This window comes from Mauremys reevesii, linkage group 1 (genome assembly GCF_016161935.1).
Source record: "Mauremys reevesii isolate NIE-2019 linkage group 1, ASM1616193v1, whole genome shotgun sequence".
NCBI classification, from domain to species: domain Eukaryota; kingdom Metazoa; phylum Chordata; order Testudines; family Geoemydidae; genus Mauremys; species Mauremys reevesii.
Genome location: NC_052623.1, coordinates 196,140,436 through 196,167,284, shown reverse-complemented (window position 1 = coordinate 196,167,284; position 26,849 = coordinate 196,140,436). Strand labels below are relative to the sequence as shown.

Sequence of the window (26,849 nt, the reverse complement as noted above, 5' to 3'; positions counted from 1 at the left end):
TCAGAGACTCTAAGTGGGTGCGAGTCTGTATTAAATGGTGACAAATTGTGTAATGTAACACCCCCATCTTCAATATGCCTGCATTCTCCAAGGTCAGTCTCCGCTTCTGTTGCTTTCTGCAAGGGTATCCCTGTATCAGAAATCTGCAGAATTGTTACTTGGGCATCTGCAAACACCTTTGCAGAACAGTAGGCAAAGGGAGGAGAAACTGGTTCTGTAGGGAGGATGAGGCCCTGTAGTTGGCTGGCCAACTACAGAACCAGTTTCTCCTCCCTTGGTTTTCTCACCTCAACTGCTAGAACAGGGCCTCATCCTCCCTGATTGATCTAACCTCATTATCTCTAGCTTGCTTCTTGCTTGCTTATATTTACCTGCCCCTGGAAATTTCCACTCTTGCATCCGACGAAATGGGCATTCACCCACGAAAGCTCATGCTGCAAAACGTCTGTTAGTCTATAAGGTGCCACAGGATTCTTTGCTGCTTTTATGGAAAATTAAGAATCCATGAAAGAAAGTGACTGTGAATCCTACCTTTACAGGGGTGTAGAAAGTTAAAAGGCTGTACAAGGTGTTGCTTCCATTGTTAGCTGGTGTAATCAACAGGATTTGTACTCTTCATGCGTAGTCCTACTAAAGATGGCTAAAATTGTAAGCAATGTTTTAAGGAAAGAAACAGTAATTTATCTAATTAATTGTTGGTTTTGTTAGCATCACTAAGACTGAACCGTAGAGCAAAGTTTAACAGCAGGTAATTAATTTTGAGATTTTAATTTAACACTTGATATAAAAGACCTTCTCATTTACCCACCCACAGATATGACCCTGCTACAAATAATAGGAGTACTGTTTTATCAAATACAGCTTTTAAATAGTCATGAATGACTTCCTATTTCATATCACTGTGAAATATTCTTTTCAGGCACAAAACTTTAAAACTACACCACCTTCAGTTTTTAATCTCAAATTTTCTTGACAAAAAATAACTGTGCAGATGATGCAGCCTGGGCTGGAGCTTAGACTCCAAAGCCTATGGAGAAGGAGTGGGCTTCAGAGCCTGAGCCTCCAGCCTGAGATGCAACTTCAAAGTGCTGTCTACACAGCTATTGTTAGCCTGGTAGTGTGAGCCCCACAAGCCTGGTTTTGCTGACCTGGGCTGGGAGGCTCATGGGTGCAGGTTCCCTTTAAGAAGTGTTCTGCTCAGCAGTTGTTCCATCAGGGGAGTCCACATTAGATGACTTCCTAGCCAAAGAGACCAATTTTGATAAGTGACTTTTCCAAATCATGGAGTTTGTTCTCTTCTGTGCAGCCAGTTTGCTTCTTCCTCAGCTAGTTCTGCACTTAATGACCCTATGCTACGAAGGCATGTTCCTCTGTTCTCACCTGGCCAAGTTTCCTGCATCTGACTTCTGAGGTGTTTTTTTTTTTTTTTTTTTTGAGCCTCTTAAGCTCTGTACTTTTTAAGACTTACCATCAGTGCTTGACTTTGTTTTCCTGCTTTTAGACTTTGTTCTCCAAATTCTAGCTCTTTCAGACAGACTTGGTCAGATTGATTCCTTGAGGCTTTAGCTATCCTGCTCTCCCAATGTGTTTCCATTTGAATGGGAGTCATCAAGATATAATGAACCTCCATTGTTCTGGATCTGGGAAATGCATGACACAGCCCTGAAAACAAATGGCAGATTCAGCTGACATGGCATTATTAAATAATATCTGTCACAATTCAAAGTTGTACATAGTCCTCAAATTGTCAAAATTCATTTCTGCCCCACTGAATAAAGAAAGCTAGAGGGAATTTTTAGGGAGAATGACGAGCAACCTTGACTTCAGACAGGTATCTCTGCAGTAGAGTTGTCTAACCCCTCATTTTGATATTTTATAGTGGCAGATAAGATAAATTAGCCTTTCCTATTAATTCAGGTCTCCTTAATCTAGCCAAGGAAATCTGGCTTTCAGCTTTTTCATCACCAGTAATAGAGATGTACCAACTTCCTTGGGCAAAATCCATGATAGTATCTGTAACATAGAAACTTGCTAGAAGTAGCAGTGTTTCACTCCATTCACTGGGATGGGGAAGGGAATAAACATTATTTAGAAAATGTCAGAACATATTCCATTGTGCTTTAAATTTCCAGTTACAGAGAATCAAAACAGACCTGTTAAACAGAGGATACAAGAGTCTTAACCAACCATTGTGCTGTTTCTTAATATCCATAAAGAGTGATCAGTGCTTGCTTGAATTTGAGATACAGTTCTTGATTTAGATATTGAAAGGTTAGGCAGTGGGCCTAGTGTGAAGACTACAAAAGTGTCTTAGGGTACGTCTACACTACGGGACTATTCCGAATTTGCATAAACCGGTTTTGTAAAACAGATTTTATAAAATCGAATGCGCGCGGCCACACTAAGCACATTAATTTGGTGGTGTGCGTCCGCGGTCCGAGGCTAGCGTCGATTTCTGGAGCGTTGCACTGTGGGTAGCTATTCCCTAGCTATCCCATAGTTCCCGCAGCCTCCCCCGCCCCTTGCAATTTACGGGTTGAGATCCCAGTGCCTGATGGGGCAAAAATCATTGTCGCGGGTGGTTCTGGGTAAATGTTGTCAGTCACTCCTTCCTCCAGGAAAGCAACGGCAGACAAGCATTTCGTGGCTTTTTTTCCTGGATTGCCCTGGCAGATGCCATAGCATGGCAATCATGGAGCCTGTTTTGCCTTTTGTCACTGTCACCGTATGTGTGCTAGATGCCGCTGACGGAGGCGATTCAGCAGCGCTACACAGCAGCATGCTTTTGCTTTTGCATGACCGCAGAGATGGTTACCAACCATACTGTACCATCTACCAATCCATAAATTGGTAAAAAGATGAGCATGGCTACCAGTCCTTTTGCACTGCACCATCTGTTGCTGTCATAAGTGCCCCTGGCTGCTCTTAGCCAGGGGTGCAAAAGCCAAAATTGGGAATGACTCCCTGAGTCAATCCCTCCTTTATGGTATCAAAAAACAGAATCAGTCCTGCCTAGAATATGGGCAAGTGTACTAGAGAACCACTGTATCATAGAACCAGAGAGCACAGCTGCTCTGTGTCAGATCCTGCAGGAATGATGAGCTGTATGCTATTCACAGGGGGTGCTCCTGCAACAACCCCACCTGTTGATTCCATTCTTCCCACAGCCTTCCTGGGCTACCATAGCAGTGTCCCCCCACTTGTGTGATGAAGTAATAAAGAATGCAGGAATAAGACACAGTGACTTGTTAGTGATAAATGAGTGGAAGGCAGCCTCCAGCTGCTATGATAGTCCAGACAGGACATTAAGGAGTGTGGAGGAGAGGAGCCCAGCATCCCTCTGCTAGTCCAGGGGCAATTGAATCTTTTCTTTACACATGAAGGGTTGGGGTTGATGAAGCTCAGCCCCCTGTTGCTATGATGAAGACGGTTATCAACCATACTGCACTATCTACTATGAAAAATTAGGTGCACATGGCATTGGGGGACCTGACAGATGCTAGTCGGCATGGTTACCAGTCCTTTTGCACTGCACCACATGTCAAAAAGCTCATGATGATGAGGACGGATACCAGTCATATTGCACCATCAGCCACCCATAGCGGGGGAAGTGGGAGCAAGGATGTTGGTGTTGACTGCTGCAGCATTGCGTCTATCTGCAGCATTCAGTAAAGATAGGGTGACATGTTAAATAGTCACGAGAGGATTTTTTCTCTTTTACTTCTGGGGTGGGTGGGGGGGGTGTACATTGCCGAGCTATGCCCTTAACCATCATGGACAGTGTTTGTTTGACCCTAGAGGCACTTGGAGCTCAGCCAAGAATGCAAATGCTTTTCGGAGACTGCAGGAACTGTGGGATAGCTTGAGTCCTCCAGTCCATGAGCGTCCATTTGATTCTTTGGCTTTCCGTTACGCTTGTCACGCTGCGGTGCGCTGAGTCCCTGCTATGGCATCTGTCTGGAGAATTTTTAAAACTGATTCTGAATTTCGTCTTCTATAACGGAGCGCTGATGGAACAGATTTGCCTGCCCTTACTGCGATCACATCCGCATGGTCCATGCTGGAGCTCTTTTTTTATTTTGATTTCGGACTGCATCGCCATCCATGCTGATCGGAGCTCCACGCTGGGCAAACAGGAAATATTCAAAAGTTCACGGGGCTTTTCCTGTCTACCTGACCACTGCATCAGAGTTCAGATTGCGGTCCAGAGCGGTCAGTGGTGCACTGTGGGATAGCTCCCGGAGGCCAAAACCGTCGATTTGTGGCCACACTAACCCTAATCCGATATGGCAATTCCAATACTAGCGCTACTCCTCTCGTTAGGGAGGAGTACAGAAACCGGTTTAAAGAGCCCTTTATATCGATATAAAGGGCCTCTTGGTGTGGACGGGTGCAGCGTTAAATCGGTTTTATGCTCCTAAAACCGGTTTAAACGCGTAGTGTAGACCAGGCCTTACTAATTGTCTATAGTTTTTTGTGTGTAGTGGTTTTTTTTTTAAAAAACAACCCTGACTATTCAGTGTGCGACTGAATTTATTTCTTGAAAGTAACTTACTTAACTAAAACTTGGACTTTTGTTTTAGAAAAATAAAACAAAAGTAGATATTTCCTTTCAGAGATAATGAATTAAAAAAAGCTAAATACTCTCCTGCGGTGTCATCAAACAAACGTCTGTGGCGTTATGCTTTGTTGTACTGGAAAGTAAAATGGACTACTAAGTGAACTCTCTGAATTACTAACAAAAACCTGTTGAATATTGTATCTGGCGGGAGTGGTGAATAATGAAGAGGACATGTCGTCAGGATTTGTGTGATACAAGCAAACAGTGTTTTAGTATTACCAAATGTAAAGACCTACGTGTGTGTGTGGGGGGGGAGAAATGTAGGCCATATTTCAAGGATGGAGTCCTCCATTCTTGGAAAAACACTGAGTCTGAAAGACATGGGGATCATGGTGGATTATCAGGTGAATATGAGCTCGCAGTGTCCAAAAGGGCTAATATTTGGATACCTTAATAGGGGAGTGTTGAGTAGGAACGTTCTGTTATCTCTGTAGTTGGCAGTGGTGTGACCACTAGTGGAATACCATGTCCAATACAGAGGTACCCACATCAAGGAGGATGTTGTTAAATTGGAGAGGGCTCAGAGAAGAGCGGAATGAAGAATTAGAAAATATGCCTTTACAGTGAACTAAGTTAGTGTAGCTTCTGAAAAAAGGTGTTTTGACTACTGGTAGACATGTATTCCGCTTCTGATGTGCATGCACCCCATATACTGAAGATCAGAATTCTTTGCTAGCAGTGTCCATTGGTCACATCTCTTCCTCTGACCTCAAGACCCTCCCCCTTCAAGGATAGAAAAAGGGTGGAGTGACCAACTGATCCTCAGTTCCTTTCAACTGCTAATTGCTGTAAGACAGACCCAGTTAGCAGTGTCTACTTTTTTCCATTCAAACATTTTATTTTCCAGTTGAATATTTTATTATTTTGTAAATGGCTAATTTAGGCTAGGTATTCAGTGTAGTATGTGAAGTAGGCTTTAGCTTTTTCTAGGTTTTATTGTTTGCCCTATACCTGGGGCAGGGTCTAGTGTGATGTGGGGACAAAACCCAGTGGACTTGAAATTTTGGGAGTTCTGAGGGGCTCTTAAGCTCATTAGTGATTCACATTCCTAGGTATTATTACTGTTTGTTTAAACACATCTCCGAAGTAAAAAGAGTAGTGACTATAAAATAGCCACTAAGAGGGCAGCTAAATGTAGGGACTACAGGATGAATTTGTTCATGTTAGAGAAAGCTGTGAAGCCAGTCTTTGAACCAAATGGAAGACAAAATCCTCTAGTCCAGGACAGTCGTCAGTAAAAAGGGTCCTGGCAACTGCATTATATCCAGGGCTCCACCTGTTCCATCCTCTGGACTGCAAACAGTGACTGTCATTGCTTCTCTCTGAAGTACAGAGGAAAATTCCCTCAAAAGAATTCCCCAGAAAAGAAGACATTTGGTTCACCTCTTTCTATCTCCAGGAAGAAATGGAGTTCTGAAAGCAGCCCCTTGCTCTTCATTTTGGCAGGAGGTAACTTGGAAAACTTGTTGACTGTTATCTGCACCAAAACAGAGCACTGCTGCAGTGTCAGTCTGCTGCTTGCACCTATGCTCTTGGCATGGGTCAGTTTTCTCAGCTGCCTGCGGCATCAGCTTGTTCTGCACCAGGTCAGTAACAGCCCCCTACAGGGCTGACTTGCTCAGTGCAGGCATCCTCAGAGAAGCTGATGCTTGTGCCTGTATCTGCAGGCTGCTGCTACTTTTAACATATCCACTCTGGCTCCTCTAGCTGTAGAGCTACTAATGCCAGGTATTAATATCGCCAGGTCAGCTTATGGAGCAGCATCACTTGATGCCAATATGTACAGCACAGTCATTTGGCAGTTTCCATGCAACCTGACCTGACTCTGTTAGGAGTTTGTTAATCAGGAAGTGCTTTCGAGGTCATCTGGGTGGTGTTGTGGTAGGCCTTATTCAGTGGATAATTCTCAGATCCTCACATAAGCAGTCCCTTGCCCCTTTAAAATAAAGAGCATTGGTATTCCTCTTTAAACCTCTTTTGATAGTTGGAATATTTCACCCTCCTACCCTTCAGTGTGTCTTTTTATGATCCATACATATTAGTGTCAGGTCAGATAAAGGTAAAAACATGTTAGTTTAAAATCTGCCCCCCCCCCCCTTTAAGTCCATACTTGTTTTATCCATATGAACAAACTGCTTGGCCTCACTGGTCCCCGTGGCCATATCCTAAATCAATACCTCCTTCAGCTTCGGTTTCTTCGGTTTCTAGGGTTAGATCTCCTTCACGGTAGGATCCAACTATTATACAAAAGCATTCACAGCAATCTGTACATATTACTGAGACAGACTCTTCTTCATGTCAGTCTCTGTATGAACATATAAATCAGCAACAAGTTTCTGAAACCGTTCCAGAGCATATTCCATTCTCTTCTCAGAATGAGGCTCTGGCTCTTCATCAGATAATTATGGGTTTATTCAAGGATTAGTTGGCAGAATGGTGGATGCATTGGAGACCATGGTTCAGACTGTTCAAGGAAGAGGACATAAAATATTTGACTTCTGGCATACATCTGTGTGAGAGGCTTTTGTTTCCTGTAAGTGAAGGCTTATTAAAACCCAACCTAACTATTATGACAGACTACAGCGTCTGTATCACCCACTTATAAGAAAATTGAAAAAAAGGTATCGAGTCCTTTCCACAGGCTTAGAATATTTCTATATGCAGCCTGATCCAGGGTCTTTGGAGTTGACCACTGCACAAAAGAAGTCAAAATGTAAGTTCTTTAGGACTACTGCAAAAAAGGAGTTGAGATGGGACTTTTTAAGAAAATGGTATTTGTTGGCTAGCCTTCAGTCTGGCATAGTGAATCATCCGACCCTCTGTCACATTTATGATTACCTTACGTGGAGCAGAGTTACTGAGGACAGGCCTACACTACAGGGGTCAGTCAACCTAAATTACGCAACTCCAGCTATGTGAATAATGTAGCTGGAGTCAATGTAGCTTAGGTCAACCTTTTGCTGTGTCTACACTGCTCTGGGAGTTATCTTAAGCTTCTCGTTCTGGTGGAGTACCATAGTCGACGGGAGAATGATCAGCGGTCGATTTTAGCGGGTCTTTAGAGTGAAGACCTGTTAAATCGACCCCTCGTGGATCGATCGCCATGCATCAATCCCCCAGTAAATGGAGACAAGCCCTGAGTATGTTGATAAACTTCGATCACACCTTGGAGAGCAATATAAATACTTGTTTATGGAGGATCAGATAATAGCTAAAACCTCCCTACTAGTCTCAGTTGATGCTTCTGATAAGGCATTGAGGGCACCGACAGTTACTGTGTGGTGTTTGTCATGGCTCCCATCCTCTGCATTCTTAAAGAACGTTCAAACTATGTTGAAAGACCTCTCCTTTGAAAGACCTCTTCTGCTCAGATCTAAAACTGAATGACTCATTAGATATGTTAAGACTCTGGTGCCACATTACTGTCATTAGACATCTACCTTTCCCAATACAAAAGGCAGTTTAATATTATACTTAACCAAGACAGCATTTCACTACTCCTTTCTATCACCCTTATAACCAAATATTAGATTTCTGTAAGCGGAAACATGTATATAAAATAAAAAGACCTTTTTCAACTTTGAATGCTGCTAAGGCTGGCTCGAAGTCATTTTGATGTGTATGTCAAGAGCTGCCAGCTAATTTTGGAGGATCTTGTCTCTTCCCATTTTTTGGGGGACAGTTGCATTATTTCTTACAGCAAGATCCAGTGACTGGAACTTGCAGCTTGATAACATCAGACTGGAAATAGTGTAAATGTTTAATAGTGGGGGTAATTAATCATTGGACCACAGTAATGAAGGTTGTGGAGGATTCCTTATCACTGGCAACTGTTAAATCAAAATTGGATTTTTTTTCTAAAACGTTCACCAAGACTGTTTTTGCATAATGACTGACTAGATCAGTGGTCCCTTCTGGCCTTAGATTCTTTGAATCTTACAAAGGTGGTTTGCTATTAGACTGTATAAACACTAGTATACTGAATTGCTAATATAATCCTTTTTCTGATTTTTCTCAATAAAACATAAGACTAGGGGTTTCGCAGCAATTGTATCTGTTAGTTTCATAAAATTAATATGTAGCCTATTAGTGGCACATCAGTTGAATTGTCCCAGTTTAAACATATTGCTTTTAGTGTTTTTCATGATGTCTCATGGATGTCTTAGATCCTAGGATCAAGGTAGGTGAGGTAACTTTTTTTTTTTTTTCCTATTAGACTAAGTTCTGTTGGTGGAAGGGGCAAGCTTTTGGGTGTCTCAGAGCTGCTCTTCAGGTCTGAGGCAAGGTAACCAGAGTGTCTGAGGTAAATACAAATTGGGACAGATTAAGCATAAGGAGTTCACTTGCAATGAAGTGGGCAATTAAGGGTTACCAGGTAGTAGGGGTGCGTTACAAATGGTTGTAATGAGCCATAAAGCCAGTGTTTCTGTTTAATCAGTGTTTTTAATGTGTAGCAGACACTCAGCTTCTAAATTAATGATTACATTATCTAGCAAACTTTAAATGAGGTAATTATTCATGATATTTTGTTCATCGGAGGCAAAAACGTTGTTTTAATCATCCCTTCCAATATGAATTGTATAATAAAGGACTAAGAATCCAATAACTTAGAAATAACCTATATGAACATGTAAAATTGGTAATAAATTGCAAGTGAGAGAGCTTTTAAAGGGGAATCTAACTTTTCATATCCTTTTTTGTTGGCATCAAAAAGCTGCATGTACAATGTGTGATCTGCAAGTTACACTAAATTACTAGCTGGACACTACTTATCACTATAGTCTTTATTCACTTTGACTAGATTTTTAAAAATAGCTGTTCTTGAGATTTGAAAAATTTTGTTCTGCCTTAGCTAAACAGCAAAAGAGAAACTAAATTTCAGTTTGATATCAAGGCATATTAACACTTAAACAGTTGATTATGAAGACATGCTGACTTTTTTTGTTCAGTTTTAATTATGTGCAAGCAAGTGCTTCATTGTCTACAGTACAGCGCTTTTGCCCTTTACTTCTTAGAGGCTGCTACTGTCAAGTTTTTTCTTCATATTTTAATATCAGTAATCTAATTTGTGCCACTTGCCTGGAGTGTGCTTCATTCAGTGTACTTGTAATAAGTCAGGGTCCCCAAAGCTTTGATCCACTTTGAAGTCATCTATTCTTCCTTATTTTGTTAGGATGAGGAAACTCCTGAAGCTTTCACCACCCTGTTGCTCATAGCTTATCTGGAATGTCTCTGTTATGCTAAAACTTAAGATACCAGTCATGATAGTTGTCTGTATCTTTTAGTGCTGACTTCAGCCTTCTGTGTACTCAAATTACCAGATGTTCAAAACTGCTGGCTCATTGTGAGGAAATGTCCAGTGCATTTGAAGCATGACAATCTTGCAAAGGCAACGCTTTTGCAATGTGCCTGTAGACGAGCGGACTCATCCCTGCGGCGCCTCCTGCTGGTGACTTCTGGGAATTAGCTCAATTCCAGTTCTAGAGCGCCCTCTGTAGCCGGTGATCCGCCTGTCCTCTGGTCCCCATGTACCTCCCTGGACCCGGTGCCCTTTTACCTGAGGTGCTGTCCCTGGCAGTAACCCCTCAGTCTTAGGGTCTTCCTCCACAGGGAACCCCCACCCACTACTCCCACCTTGCCTCAGTATACGGCTACTGCCAGTCATCGTCTAGGCACCGCACCCAGGGGCAGACTGCAGTATCAGCCTACTCATCACTGGCAAGGTTGGGTTTGGACCTGCTGCTTTGGCCTACCCCTGGGCTGCCCTCTGCAACCCCCAGTACCTGTTAGCCCAATGCTAGGCTGCAGCCTGGGGCTTTCCAGGCTGGAGCTCCCCAGCTCCTCAGCCCTTCCCCAGCCCTGCTTCACTTAGGTACCCTGTGTCCAGCTCCCTGCAGCCAGGCCCATCTCCCTCTAGTGCTAGAGAAAGACTGTTTGCTCCTGGCTTCCCTGGCCTTTTTTATAAGGCCCTGTTGCTCAGTTTGGTGCGTGGCCCCAGCTGCAGCCACTTCCCCCCCAATCAGCCAGGGTTTTACCTTGCCCTCTGCAGGGCTTTTCCAACCCCTTCCAGGCTGGAGTGGGTGGTCACCCTGCTACAGTACCTCAGAAAGGACAAAAGTTATGCTGGGAATTACTCGGATGTCAGTCTAGGACTCAAAACACTTAACAGCACCTTGAACTTGTAGTTCGAGAAAGTATGATGCAACACTTACCCAAAAAATCTTGAATTCTTTCTATTTAATGTTCTTCAAATTTAGTTGCTTTACTACAGTAGTTAATGTGACCTTACCTCAAAGTATCTAGATAGTTTTCCTGTGTCTATCTCCAGTACACATCGAGGCTCCTTTAGAGGTGGATCTAGGGAATACATGCTTCTGTAGAAGCACTTTGTTTTCCAGAAGAAATTCATTTATATGACAGACAAAACCATCTTTGTCCTTAGCTACTGAGAGAAACCAACAGAGATCAAATATTGTACTGCCAGTAGACATGATAAATAATCCTTAGACACCAGTACCTAATAAAAGGCTTGATTATATTTCCAGTCAAATGATGCAGTGTAAGGAACTTGGACAAACCTGCTAACTACATACAGTGAAGTATCTTCAGTGGTTAGAAGGTTACATGATATAGAAATACTGCTTAATCAGGGCTTGGGCTAAATTGCCTCTCTTGAACTCCCATTGAAACAGTTCAGAAACCAATGCCTCATATAGCTGATACTTTTGACGTGAGTCGTAACCACTTTGAATGGAAGCATCAATACTACCAAAACAATTTAACACAGCACACCTGAGGGCTTGTCTATGTAGTGTGGCAATAGGCACCTGATGAGGGATGTGAATATGCATGTGCACCAACGTATTGCACGTTAACTAATCCATGTGGACCCTGCTCGTGCACACTCAGAGCTCCCCAGTGCGTTAACTAGGACTGAAACATACTACATTAACGCACGCTAGGGAACTTTTAGTGTGTATTACTGGAGTCCACACAGGCCAATTGGTGTACATTAGATTTTGTATTTCTCAGATGTGCATTACAGCACCATGTAGACAAGCCCCTTGGTATCTGTTTCAGCTTGAGGGGGCATGGCTGAACAGTAATAAACTATTAATGTTAATAGGTGAGCGCTTTTTGAAGCCCAATATTAATTTCTTATTCCTCTTGTGGGATTATCTGACCTTTTTTTGAAACACTAAAAGTTTGTGATTCAGAAGTGTCATGTGTATATATAAAAGGATATTGATGTTCTAGATTGTTGTATCCTAGCTTGGTTGGGTTTTTTTCTGTAACAGAATGTCGGTGTTTTCAAACACCTTAAGCTCTGCAGGAAAAGCTGTTGAAAATGGCTATTTAACGTTAATAGCGCTGTTCTAGACAGTGCAGTATAAGGTTGAAAGAGCCACTATAAAATCTGAGAGAAGTGAACATTACACTTAATGGATAGGGAAAAAACCTCCATTGTCTTTCAACGCAAATGAGGGTGAAGTAACTTTAAAACTTCTGCCCTGTTCTCTCTGCTGGAGTATTTTTGTTTCTATCTCCTTGAAAATAATTTATATTGAAGCACTGCAATGCGGCTTGGGTATTGGAAGGAAAAAAACACTTGGGAAATTGCTGGGCTTCTTAGTCACCTGGAAAGAGCTACTTTGTTCCTTGTAGGTAATAATTGTTACTGTTTCCAGCATACTGTAAATGCAATATTCCCAAACCAAAATTTGAGCTTGACACTTGAACCTTTCAAAAGCTACCCTTTCTTTAATAAAGAAAGAACCTTAATTTACTTAGGTGCTTAAAAGCTAACATTAAGACAAAATATTGCATTATGGAGGCATCTGTTGCAATTCAAAAGTTAAAGTTGAGTTGACTTCGGTACTGAAGTAACAGCTTAGGTACTGAGTACAACATTTCATACCCCAAAATTATGTCACTCTGGATAGATAAGTACAGAATTTTCCGAGGCTTTACAAATATCAAAGTTTCACTTTTAAAGTGGATCCTATACAGCATGCTGTAAATCCTAAATAATTCTCCTAAGGGCATTACAGACATAGCATACTTAGGACGAAATTACAGCTCAAAGTGTCATGTTGGCTTCACTTGAAGATTTTTAAGGATTAGTAGTCTTGTTCTTCATGGCTGAAAGTTTATCCTTCAGTGTGGACTGACAAATAATACTCTGCAGTGAGCTTTGTCAAAACGGCTGCCATCATATTCTTAAATACAGGATGCCCTTCAGGGCAGGGATTGTCTGACCCACTTTAGTGCTCTCTCCACACAGTGGCCCCAACACTGATAGAGGTATTGGAGCACTGTCATAAAACATTAAAAATAAGTTAATGAAAACTAAAGGTACTTGATTATTACTTGCTATCACTACAGGGAAGAAAAGAGTCAGTTAAAAATGCCTTATCTGCTTCTTTTTATATTCAAGTTATGGAAGCTAAACCATAACTGTGTATTTCCTGAGTTTGTAAAAACTGGTTTTGATCTAATTAGAACATTACGTTATCTGTAGAGTTACTGATGGGTGTTCACAATCCTAACTCAACTTCAGTGTAGCTTGTTGTCTGGAGATGTAAAATAGCCTGACTTTAGAGGTGTTAAGCACTGCTTTTACCAAAGTTGGGAGGCTCACATTTTGAAATCCTGCACAGCATGGCTGTCAAACATCTTGTGTAAAGGATAAAAATAGTCTTCCCGTAATGGATACAGAGTACAAATATATGGCTACTGTCCCCTCAGTTCCCAGTGAAAGTTGCCTTGATGTCAGTGGGAGGCTTTCACATTTCTATTTCTGGTAGAAAACAGTGCCTTGATGTATAGTAAGTCTTAAGCTCTCATTACCTTACTTTGCCATTCAGCATCACTTACTGGGGAAAATACACTACTATTCAAGACAACTGGTATTTTTTCTTGGCTGTTTCCCCATTATTTGTTTTTTGTCTTGCAACAACTGTCAGTTCTTACCCTTTTTTATCCATTCTGTTGGCAAAAATGAGCCATTAAACAATTTGGACACAAATCTAGTGATTAGTCATAAGAGTTGCCACTCAAACTCAGTAAGATGAATAAAAGCAACAATAGTTTATTGCTCTGAGTCCAAGTTTTGTGCCATCTACAGATTTCTTAAGACTCCACTGCATCTGTGCTAATAGACATCACATTTGGAAGGCTATCTTCAGTACTGGAAAAGCTAGCAATTTATTACCAGCATGGGCAGCAGCCAAGCTCTCAAACTGTGTATGGTTGGCCACGATCCTCAGTCAAGTCAGGTGCTTTTTTTTTTTTTTTTTTTTAAACACCCCATACCCTTGCTTCTGTAGTGCTTGTGAAACTAGCCATGCAATCATAGCTTAGAGTTGGGTCACACACTCTAGTGAATGCATAACGGATGAAACTCAAACTATCATGTTAAAGCTACAGTGAAAGGTCTGTGCACAAAAATATCAAATACTGGGTTTGCTAGTAGAAAAACAACAAGGCAGAAAAAATCAGTTCTTAGTACAAATGTAGTACTGTATCTAACTGCAGCATTACACATAAACAAGAACACATACTGAAACAAAACACTTGACTATGAGATTGTACAGGTGTATGCAGACATGATAATTCTCTAATTGAATAGGCATCACTGTAGCTTTCTGTTGGAAATAAAATATTTGGACTACACCGTGAGATTGACTTGGTAACATGAAATTAACATTTATTGATTTTAGGTACTCTCTTCTGAAATAGTTCCTGGTAACCCAGGAAGAAATAGGAGTACGTCTTTATTCAGAAAAGATACAGCAGATTGCATAAAGTAGATTAGCATATTTTTAACACCTAGCAGTACCCTTAAGAGCCTAGATTTATTTAGAGTGCTTGCTTATTTTGAAACTTCATAACCGTCACTGCAGCAGATACAGAAATTGAAAGTTGATGCTGCTTGTGCACTGGATCTGAAATCTGACTTGAAGACTTCAAGTTTTGTCCTTGGTTTGAATTGATAACTATAATACATCTGTGCTCTGCAGTAACTTATAGTAACTGATTGCTTTAAATAGTTGAAGCTCAGATATTGAGAATCCACTGCAGTGTGTATACAAGTGCCTGAAAATGCGGAAAAAAATAAACTCCTGATACTTCCAATGCACTTTAAATTAGTTTTAATGTCCTAGGTCTTTTTTTGATAGCTTCAGAGTGCCAACTCTTGCTGGGGGCCACTCTGACACATCCATCTCTCTATCCCTGCCTCCCACTGCCCTTCAGTGAGAGCCTACCCTGGGGAAGTGGGGCCGGGATCTCACTGGCTACCTGCGGAGTCCAAGGCTATCTGTGGCTGGGTAGGCAGGAGCCGGGGAGCTGCCCAGGAGAGAGTCCCTGTGACTGATCACTGCAGTCGCTTCCACTGACGAGAGCCTTCATGGTGAAGGGCACCGATCCCTTCTGGCAGCACCAGCGTGAATATCATGGTGGCACATTGCACTGCGCTTGGTATTCAGGAGAAACAGCTGGGTGCTGCAGGGAGGGGCCATTGCTTTGCCTCCCCCAATTCTCTGCCTGTGCTATGTAGGCTGTTGTGGCTGCAAAAAAAATCCACTGGTGGCCACATTTGAGAAACGCTGTTCTATGTACAGTGACACACAAATTTAGCTATGGCCCTTGAGGATGAGCTCTGTTCTTAATTTCTAAAACTATTTGTCTTGGTCTTGAACACTTGATGAAGTTGTAAGTATTGTAGAACTTTTAATAAAAAGCAGTGAGGTGTCTGGCCCACTCAAAGAAGCTAATTTGTAAAACAGTGGATTGGGACTAAGTGCTGATGAATAGTGGAGTGAAAGTTAGTGTAGATGAGTATTAAGCAGAAGAAAACTGATGGGAAGTGAAAGCAGGACAGACTGTAGCTGAGATAAGACATTAACAGTTCTGCCTGCCTATTGCCTGTTAGGAGCTTCCCTGAACACTAAGACAAAATAGAATTTGGAGAAAAGAGTCTTGTGGTGAATGACAAAAATTCAGTGTCTGACTTGGCCACAGACTTATCATATGGCATTGCACGTTTCACTTGCACTTTTTTTTAATCAGTAAATGTCGGTTCACATTGATTTCACCATAGAAACCCAGACTGACAAATATCCCTGTTGATTATCACGATTTATGGATAGGTAAAATAATAAAAATGCTGCTTAAGAACTTTTATTAGAGTTTGATTTAAGGATATTTACTTTGTTAAAGTCACATGTCAAAATAATGTGTTTTTAATGGTTACAAAGCTTCAACTGTTTGAATTTCAACATCTACTCATTATATAATTGTCCTGACACAGCCATAATTTCATGCAAATATGGACATTAAAATTGATCTTTCAACCTTTTTAAAAATAAACATCATTCTTCAGTTACAAAAACAAAAATCAATTTCTGCCAAATCTAGTTGTTAGTGTTGGTAATGAAGTACATTGCTCTAGCATGGGAATCCAGGAGCTGATTTTTTTCTCTTCTGTGCATCAGTCCCTAAAACCTGCCTCCAGGGAAGTATAATGCAAAAGAGTAATAAATTAAGGTTTTAAATGAAATGCAAAAATTACAGTTAAAGGTGAATACATGCCTTTAGATTTGATACTAAAGTTTGATGAAACTCAACTAACATAACATTTCTTTGTTTTTAGGTGCCTTTGCTGGACCAGTTGTTGATCCACATGTAACAGCAGTTTGGGGGAAGAATGTCACGCTGAAATGCATAATTGAAATAAATGAAACAATAACACAAATCTCATGGGAGAAGATACATGGTAAAAGTACACAGACCATTGCTGTTCATCATCCTGAATATGGGTTTTCTGTTCAAGGAGAATACCAAGGAAGAGTGTCATTTAAGAACTACTCACTTACTGATGCAACTATCATCCTAAACAATATAAGCTTCTCTGATTCAGGAGAATATGTATGCAAAGCAGTTACATTCCCACTAGGAAATGCTCAGTCATCAACAACTGTAACTGTATTGGGTATGTTTGCTTCTTAATATTATTTGATTTTTTTAACCCAAAAAACCCCCACAAAAAGCAAAACAAACTTCATAGGACTTGGCTACATGGAGACTTCATGTGTGGCAAGCTGGGGTCTGAATCTACAGCACACTATCTTGCCACATACTGACTGACTATCTTTACCTTCTTACTGTGCACTGAAAGTTCGGTAGTGGGATTTGACAAATGTTTCAAATATTGTTAGTGGGCTCCAGCTTTGTAAGGAAGTGATCAAATTTCTTAATGCTGTGACTTACAAAAGTATATAACTTATTCTTCCGACTCAAGTTTACTTCAGCAATCCTCTTGGCTGACTTAGAAGACAACACTGAGCAGGTGTTGTAATGCAGTATTAGTTGATTTGTGGAGTTTTTTGGTAGACTTAGTCACATTCACGAGGGTTCTACAAGCCTTTTGTTTCAAAGTCATAGTGATTTGGGGAGGACCTGTATATTTTAAATCACAATAGCAAAGCACTCTGTCAAATAATCCAAAAGATGAGAATAGTGTGTGCATTAAAAAAGAAAAGGTAGGTAATACAGTTGGGCCTTAGGTGCAAGAAAGAGAAAATAAACATTGAGTGACGGAATTAATATACTGGTCAGTGCTTGCTGAGTGAAGAGATTCTCTGGTGGGTTACAATAGGCTGAGATGAAATTGCTGCTACTTCAAATGTTTGACAAATATGTGCTAAAATAGTGCAGTTAATTAAAAGCAAATTTTAACATTCTAGCATGTTTAAAATAAACTGCACATGAATGGGAGAAATTTCAAGCATTTTTATTTATAAGCTTTCTTCTCAAATTTTAGAAACAATTCAACTAAAGGCAAAAAACAACTTAACAAAGTTTGTCCTGAAATTTTGAATAAATAATATAGCTGTTGACTTGAATGGAAAAATCAATATGTAATTTAAAGGAGCTCTGTTAAGGATTTTTCAGGTGTATTGATCTGATGAGATGCTAAATGACTATGGGATGGCTTTTGATGGTGAAATAAGTAAATTGATGTGCACTAGTTTAAAAAGAAATGTAATGGCTCATTAAAGGATTAGGGAGGGCACTCCAGCAAATATGAAGTAATTGTTTATTTTTTCCCCCCAAATTGGGTATTTAAAATGCTTGAAGTAAAAACTTAACTGGGGCCTCGTCTTACTAATCCACATTGTTTTCTTATTTATTTGATTTTAATGCCATGAACAATGGTTAAAATGAGTTTAGTTTAGTTTACTTCTAAATTAGTAATTTTAATTAAAACTCCAACTGGAGATTCATACATGGAAGAAAAGGTGTAGACAAACCTTCACCAATGTGAGGTAAAGTTATGCATTGTTTCCATTCTGTAAGTAACTTTGCTCTAGGTTGTAACAACTGTTTTGTAAAGGACAGCTGTACTTAAGCAAAATAAAAATATTTGATGAAACCTCTATTAGTATGATGGAGAAATTCCTGAAAATAGCTAAATATATATTTTAAACATTTTAAGCAATAATGCTAGTTTTAATACACAGGGACATGTTTGGTGTGGCAATGATTGTAACATAGCTCTAGAATTAATTTTTTTGAGTTAGTATTTGTCTCCCAGTTACTCTACTAGCACAGTAAGTCATAGAACTGGTTCTGTGAAATATGGACTATTGTTTTCTTTGTGTGATGCTATTTTCTACAGCTTGCATTTGAAATAACATGTTTCTGGTTTCTCAGGTTTTTTCTTCAGTAAAGAATTAATTTAAAAGGCTGAATGAATAAAGCATTCCATGTTAAGTAAGGCACAAAATAATTGCTTGTCAACTGCAGACCTCTGTTGGTGAGGGGAGAAATGAGGCACCTTGAAAAATAGTTGGATGTGAAGCAATTGTTTTGTCGTAAGGGCAATCAGGAAGGCCTCTGCCCTTCAGACTGTCATTGTAAGGACAGACAAGACCGTGATTGTGGCTTAGGGATGGTGCATTGTGTAATACCCCCGAGACAGATGTTGTTGTGTGGGTAGAAAGTCTCCAGGACTATAGTAACATGAGAACAATACATGTTTTGAGTTTAGACCTGATACAGGTCATGCTACATTTTGACTTTAACCTGTAGCTGATGGGCAGGTATTTGGGAGGTGTGAACTTGGGAACCTTTGACTTAACCAGTAAAGTGAGATGTCCTTAAGTATTGGTGGAGTTCAAGTATGACCATGTGGTGTGAGACAAAAAGCTCTTCTCCAAAGTCCGGTCTTAAATCAGGAATCCTACTTCAGTTTCCAGATAGGCTGTGATCAGCACTTGACTCTCACAAGTGCTAATTTTTTTAGCTGCTGCTCTTAACTCATTTTAACACTTTCTCAGGTTATCAATAGGTGCCATCCATTCATCAGGAATGCAGTGTCTGATCAAGTCTTGATGCATTACTGAGATCTGTTCCTTCCTCTCCATGTCTGTGTGGACTGTAGAATAGTCTATTACTGTCTAAGCTTTAATTTATAGTGCCTTGTTCCTATTATTTGTTAGGAGAGTTAGTTACATTGCACTGTAAGCCCCTCAAGCCCTTCTCTCAAGAATTTAGCGTTTAAGTCTCTCCCATGCTTCCTTTTCTTCCTCAGGCTTCCTGTAGGCTTCATCTTGAGCAGGATGGTTCCTACCTTCAGTCTTGATACTTTTCTTGAAGTGTGTTTTGCCTACTTGAAATGCTAGTTGCCTCACTTGAACTAGATTTTACCAAATCGTTGAGTTTTGACTTGAGCTATTTAGTCCTGATGATAAGAAAAAAGATGTCACAAATCTAGTAGTATTCAATGGATCAGAAAGCTTAAAAGCTGTTAAAACTGTAAGGGATTTTAGGAAATAAGTGATAAATATAAAAGGAATGGTTTTCTCTTGTAAAAAAGATATATAGATATATGGCCTCTGTTTGATCTCAGTGAACAATAAATTCCATATACATTTTATATATATTTACTGCTTTGAGCAATTCTGTTCATGGTTGTGTTGTCTGGTAGCTTTCACCTCCTTAAATTTCTGCGGTGGAACGTATTCCTGTTAAGATGCAAGCATATGGAAGATGGAGGAAGATGTATTATCAAAGGTGTTCACTTTTCTGGCAATGTGCTGTTTCAGACCCAGAGAGCAACAGTTCTTCAAGTGATGATCCCTATGTGTATTCCACATGTGGGTGCACATGTGTAAATAACTTTGTCACTTTCATAGTGTAGTTTAGTATAGTAAACATCTCCCTGGTCAAGGGACACAATCCTTTGTCACCTGGGGATGATGCCAAGGATCCCAGGCTTCAAGAACTCTCTCATGTTCATTCATTTTCCATTAGCGACGAGTATTAATGGTGCCTCTACTGTCTGGGTGAGGCACACATTTTGGTGAAGTGTGGCATCTGTAAGGCCTTCCAGCCCAGAACTAGAGTAGCCCGTGAGCCCCATCTCTGCAGGTTCCGTATAGAAGAGTTAATGAGGCCCCTGGTGCACTTGGATCCTGGCCAAGGAGACTGCCCTGTACAGTGGCCTCTGCTAATATGTAGTGCCCCTCAGAGCACGAGCCATTGTGTGTAGCTGCTGACACTGAAGCTTAAGGGCAATCCCCACCGCAAGACTAAAACACTCTTATGGGCATAACAGCAGACCCACACAGTGGACTGCTTATAAGAGATTAGTTCCCTCCCCTACCTGTACTAGGTCAGGTAAGATGCAGCACTTGGATCCAGCGGAACCAATTTTGAAGGCCCCCCCAGCTGGAGGGTAAAGCAAAGAAGCAGGATATGTTGGTACCAGTGGTGACCTCGGTACTGGGAAGCTTAGAGCATCAGTCTATAAGCATATCTCTGGACGCTCTGTCAGTGCTGCCTCACCAGCATGCTGACGCAGGTCCCTTTTGGAGTCTCAACAGGCACCCCCTGGACTCAGGATGTAGAGACTTTCCTAATTCCAGAGGAGGTATTGCTGCTGTACCTGCAGTGTCTACTCCTCATGGGCCCATCTATTCTTTGCGATGTCCCCACACCTGAGGATGAACTGCTGCTCCTGCCACAGGAGAGGCCCCTTTCCCATCCATCAGACCGAGCCCTCTGGTACTGATAGTCCTGCCATTTCTGACAGAACCATTATCTAGCTCAGGAGTCTCGGGACATAGCCCCATTGACATCTCCACTGCTGTGTAGGACCCTGGACATGCAGCCAAAGCACTCTTATCTGCCTGGCTATGACATTCTCTTCCCGCCCCCCCCCCACCCCATCTCCCGAGAAGCCTGGTACCACTTCCTCATCGGCCCTCCCAGATGGATGGTCCCTTCTGACCCTATTGGAGCCCATGGGGCGTGTACCAAAGACAAACCAGCGCCATTGTAAGGATCCTATCGCTCCTCAGCATGCCAACCAGCTCTTTTGGTATATGAGGGGAGGAAGACGTGGAATCAGTACCGCCAGTTCCAAATAGCGCCTTCTCATCACCAGATGAGGTGGTCGTCCTTTTGCTGCGCTCTCCCCCAGATGACCACTGGTGGTACCAAGAACTTTTGCAGAGTGTGGCTACCAACTTAAAAATTCCACTGGAGGAATTCCAGAACCCCCAACATAGTCTCCTGGACATCCTTCAGCCACAGGGAGAGAGCATGTGGCCCTTCCTATAAACAAGGCCATTATGGAACCAGCCTAGATTGTTAGGCATACACCAGCATTGTATGCCCCCACCCCGAAAAGAGCCAAGAAACAGTACTTTGTGCCGGGTAGAGGGACTGATTTCCTATTCACGCACCTGGCTTCTAATTTATTGGTCATTCAAGTGGCTTTGGAGTGGGCATGTCAGCACCTGCAGATGTGTACCCCACCAGACAAGGCTCTGCTGGCTAAGTACAACTTTACCACGTCCAGTAGGCTGGCAGAGTTTAAGTACAAGTGCCCTGCAGATGACCAGGGCCAGCTCTAGGCCCTAATGAATGAAGGAAAATTAGTGGCAAAGTTGGCCCTCCAGCTGACACTGCAGCCCATTCTGTGTGAGTGTACAGAATTCATGTCCCCTGTAGATTTCTTTGCTTCCCTGCAGAAAAATGGCTTTCTGACAGGGAAGCAAAGAAAAGCTGCAAGAGCAGTGTCACACCACTCCCTGGTTGCACAGGTACATCATTTTGGGCAGCTGGTGGAGAGGTAAATCACCACAGGGCTGGGGACATCCTAGCCAGTGGATCCAACCCTGAGCTGGTATCACCTGTTAGTCCTGTCCTCTCCTGTCTCCAGCCCAGCCAGGACTTTCTCAGCTCCAGTCACTTCTTGCAGGGGAAGTCTCAGACCCACCCCCAGAAACCTCCCCCAGATGCAGGAAACTCAGCATCCGCCCCTGCTTCCTGCCCCCATTGCTCCTCAACTGTGGAGGGAGAGGTCACTACGGGGAGCTGCTCCCCCATCCGCCCAACCCGTGTGCATCCGGACCTCCCATACCCAGACTTCCCTTCCGAGCCTCACCTGTACACCCAGAACCCCCTAGCTCTCCATACCTGAACCCCACTGCACTGGACTTCCTGAGCCCCCTGCATCTGGAGACCCCTGCACCCAGACCCCCTGCCTCTGGACCCTCACCGCTGCATCCAGCCCATCCCTGCCCCCCCCCCAGCTTCCCTGAACTCAGACCCCTACCCTGATGAGCCCCACCCCCTGCACCACCCTGAGCCCCCATATCCAGACCCCCAGGCCACTGACCCTCCCCGCCAAGTAGCTGTACCCAACCCTCCCCCAGTACCCAGACCTTTCTGCTGAGCCCCAACCATCTTCACCTGAAAGCCCCTTCAGAGTCCTATTGCACCTGGAACTCCCCCAACAAGCCTCTGTGAAACTAGACAACTCCTCCCCACTGAGCTGCCTGTGCACATTGTCCCACACAGAATCCTCTCAACCCATACCTGTATTCCCCCCCCCCCCCAAACTGAGCCCTTCCACACTTGGATCTTGCCTGATTGAACCTGCCTGCCCCACACCTGGGGCAGAGGGGCAGGGCCCCAGGGTGTGTGTTTGGGCAGGCCCAGGCCTTGTGCTTTGTCTCGGTCAGATGCAGCCTCACCACTGAGTCTGTGTCTGGCGGGGTGGAGGATTTGCATGGTGATCTCCCACCTTCATGCAGCCAGTGGCCTGTGCTCCCCGCTGCCATGCTGGAGCCTCTGCATTTATTTATTGACAAATAAAACTTGCAGAATTTTAAAGTACTGTGTGCAGAATTTTGCATTTTTTTTTGGCACAGAATGCCCTCAGGAGTACCCATTCCTTGGCCACCGGACTCATGATGCACAGTGACTCATGGCTTCAGTCTTGTGGTTTCCCGAGGGAGGTCCAAAACACCATTAAGGATCTCACTTTTGAAGAAGCAGACCTTTTCAATGATAAAACGAAAAGTGCATGCTCTGGGATCCACATCACCAACAACTCCTTGCCTTTCTCATGAGGATCACCAAGAGAGATGCTTTTCTGTTCTTTCTGCCTCAAGTACAGGAAGAGTCTCTCTTTGAGGGCAAAAGCATACAGGAAGAACACCCTGCTAACTAATATTTCCTTATCTTCACCAGATGAGGCTGTGATGCCTCCCACAACTTCTCTGACAGACTGTGCCAAATGGTTTGAAGAGTTAAACAAATTGCTTAAGTCAAGATCTACTTGGAGTAGGTTGAAGAGTCCCATCATAAGCTGTTAGATATTCTACACAGAACAGCCTTCTATCAAGTGGCATTGCGAGTAAATGAGACTTTACTGGATCTTCCAAGACCATCTAGCAGACCCCAGTGACGATATCACCTACATATATAAATGTGCAGATTAAAATTATTACATTCCAGCCATTAACTCAATTTCTGTTTACATACCCTCCCCATAATGCCTTGGTTGTAGACATATGGGTTTTGGTGTGTTTAACCTCAGGTTATTCCCTACATTTCACCTCCCATCTCCCCAGTTCACCCTCCTTCCTTGTTCCTTTTCAGGGGCCCAGCTCATGAGCATTTGCTGAGACTAGAAGTCATTTCTGTCATGTATAGGGGTTATAGAAGCTGTTTGAGTCCAGCAGAGGGAAGGGATTCTGGTCCCAAAAACCCTCTGGATGCAGAAATTCAGGATGGTGACATTCGCAGGTATTTTTCCAATGCTGTATTCTAGGGATTGGTTTTTGATCTTGAGGATGTGTATTTTCACATCATGATTCACCCCTCCCATGAGATGTTGTCTTCATTTCATAGTCAACCAGGATCACTTGCAGTATTGTGCTTCCCATCAGTTTCTTCTGCTCTGAGGGTATTCTTGAAGGCCCTGGCAGTAGTCTACCTTCATTGAGCTGGGGTGGTTGTCTTTCCATTCCGTCATAATTGTCTGTTCAAGGCCACTCTTACAGCAATGCTGTCTCTATAGTAAAGACAGCTGTGTCCCTTTTCCACACGTTAGGAGTTGAGCTAAACAAACATAAATTCACTTTGACCCCACTGCAACTGGATTAATAGGATCTTCTCTTGGTGCCATAGTAGCCAAAGCTTATCATGCCATGGACAGATTTGATACAAACCACACTTAACAATTCAAATAAGTCCATAGACTATGTCAAGAAATTGTCTAGTATTGTTCAGTCACATGACAGCTTGTACCTTTGGCGCAGCATGCCAAGTTACATCTTTGTTGCTTCCAGGGATGGCTCAGAACAAGTACTATCTTGTCTAGACTGCATCTGTCCCTCATTGAGTATTGGGTTGACTCAGTTGGTGGCAGGACCTGTCCAAAGTATGTACAGGCGTTCCCTTCACCCATTCTCCTGCCATCACTAACGTCAAATTATTCCTCATGGGGTGGGGAGCACATATGGGGGGGACACAACTTAGCGCCAGTAGTGTGCCCAGCACTTGTCTCCACATCAGCTTCCTGGAATTAAGAGCTGTCAGGAATGCCTGTATACAGCTTAGTCCCTTCCTCAGGAACCAGTCTGCCATGGTCATGATAGACAACGTAGCATTGGTGTTTTTATATACATCATGAAATGAGGGGCGATATGCTGGGCTGAGCATCCCTCTGTGCAGAATCGGCGAAGTTAAGGAACTGGTGTACAATGAAGCCCATGCTCATCTCACCCTTTTACCTTCCAGGCGTACAAAACACCAGAGCCAACAACCTGAGCAGGCACTTCTCCCAGGTTTGCAGGTGTGAGTGCGACTCTCTGACTCGAGAATATTTTCCTAACCTGGTGATTCTTGGAAGCGGACCTCTTTGCAACCACTGTGAAAATAAAGTGTGAAATTCTGCTTTGTGTGGGGAGAGGAGGAGATCATAGGGGCCTCATTTCTCACATATTGGACAAAGGATCTTCTCTCTGCATATTTATCAAAAATCAGTACTTGGTCCTGCTAGTGAAGGCAGGGGGCTGGACTTGCTGACCTTTCAGGGTCCCTTCCAGTTCTATGAGATAGGTATACCCTTTTATTTATTTATTTATTTATTTATTTAATTTAAACCCTGTTGCCCCTGAAGGTGCTGAACAAGGTCGAGCAGGACAAAGCCAAGGTTGTCCTAATTGCACCAATTTGGGTGAGAGACGTTCCTTAACTGATTTGTCTCACTTTGTGTCTGTCCTTGCTCCTTCCAGTCATTCTCCATTTGTTATCCTGCAGTTCTGGGCACTCTTCCTCTCAGAGCTTGACTCCTCGATGGCTCTTGGGGAATACAGGTTTCTTTCTTGATAGAGATGCACCAGATCCTATTAAACAGAAAGATCTATAGCAGAGCTAGCTACTTTGAAAAGTAGAGAATTCATCACTGGTGTTTTCACTGGCAGTTTTTCGTACCCGTTCCCTTCTTTGCTGTTCTTGATGATCTTTTGGAATTAAGGTGGTCACACCTTAGTTTGAGTTCTATCAAAGATCTGGTGGTAATCACAACTTTCCATTTCAATGGAGAGGGCTTCAGTATTTGCCTACCCCACAATGACAGAGTTCATTAAAACACTGATAAATTTATTCCCACAAATAAGCTAACCTACTCTGGTATGAGACTTGAACCTTGGTCCTTAACTGCCTCATGAAACCTCTATTTGTGCCTCTAGCTAGTTGTTTTCTGTTCCACTTACCTATTAAAATGGCATCACTTCTGCCTATGGGCCAGATAGGGGCATTAATATTGGACCCCCTTCACAGTATTAAGGAAAAAAATTCATTACAGCCTCATCTCAAACTTCTACCTAAAACATTCTTCGATTTCCACACTAACCAGGCAAATATACCTTCCTTTGTATGTGTGGTTCCCCCCATTTTCCAGCCATACCAGTCCAGGGAAGAATCTGCATTCCATATGCTGAATGTTGGAATGGTGTTAGCTTTGTAGCTGGACAGAGCCAGACCATTTAGAAACTCTCACTGTGTTTCTTTTTATGGACAGATCAGAAGGATCTACACTTTTCACCCAAAAGACTTCAAAATACGTTTTTGGGTATATTCTGACTTGTTAGGATATCAGTAATGTTCTGTCCCTTTCTAGAGTAATTGCCCACTCAACTAGATCTCAATCCATTTCTATGGTGCTGTGAAAAGTGTGCCAGTCACTGAAATTGTCAAAGTTGCAATTTGGCCATCAGTTCAGTTTTTCCAAACAATGAGTCTTGGTACATGCTTCCAGATCAAATGCTGCTATCGACAGTGCTGTTTTGTCAGCAGTCTTAAATCCGACTCTCTGAAGCTGCTCCCTCCTATGGATACTGGTTGACAGTTGCTTGAAGTGAGCACCCATCAGGACATTACTTGAAAAAGGAGAGGTTGTTTAATTTTACCCCCCCCCTCGCTTTGCAGTCTTGTCCTTTGGGACCTCATGATAGAGAAGGAACTGAGGGCCATTTGCCTGCGTTGCTTTGTGCATCCTTGATGTGGGACATGAGGTCTGGAGCCACATACATGTTCTGAACAGGCACTGCTACTGAAAATGTCAAAGATGTACTTGAAGTGGAGTAGGCGTAGGGGGATGCACCTTGAAGAACTCGAGTTACTGTACAAGGTTACTAACCTCTCAGTCTGCAAGTGGCATTATTTAAACAATAGACTACACTTGGATTAAGTAAAAATTCTACGTTAGGTCAAGAATTGGTGGATAACTTACTGTATTCACTAGGCAGATGCATAATTGAGCCTTATTTATAAATAAAATATACAAATTAAGTGATAGCTTGACTTTTAAGTTAATACTGATTACTGTAAGAATTATTTTCTTTTTAAAATACAAACT

The 26,849-nt window shown here is 42.3% G+C and overlaps 1 protein-coding gene across 5 annotated transcripts in view; it reads left to right on the top strand.

The window, feature by feature from the left end:
• The window catches only part of NECTIN3 (nectin cell adhesion molecule 3), a 118,430-nt gene that overhangs the window by 18,424 nt on the left and 73,157 nt on the right, over positions 1 to 26,849 (top strand). For all 5 annotated transcript variants that reach the window (XR_005583781.1, XR_005583782.1, XM_039485361.1 and 2 more), the window contains exon 2: positions 16,278 to 16,616. Coding sequence is in view for 3 of the 5 variants with exons in the window: in XM_039485361.1 (XP_039341295.1) it covers positions 16,278 to 16,616 (339 nt within the window). In the remaining 2 variants the exon portion in view is untranslated. The remainder of the gene's footprint in view (positions 1 to 16,277; positions 16,617 to 26,849) is intronic.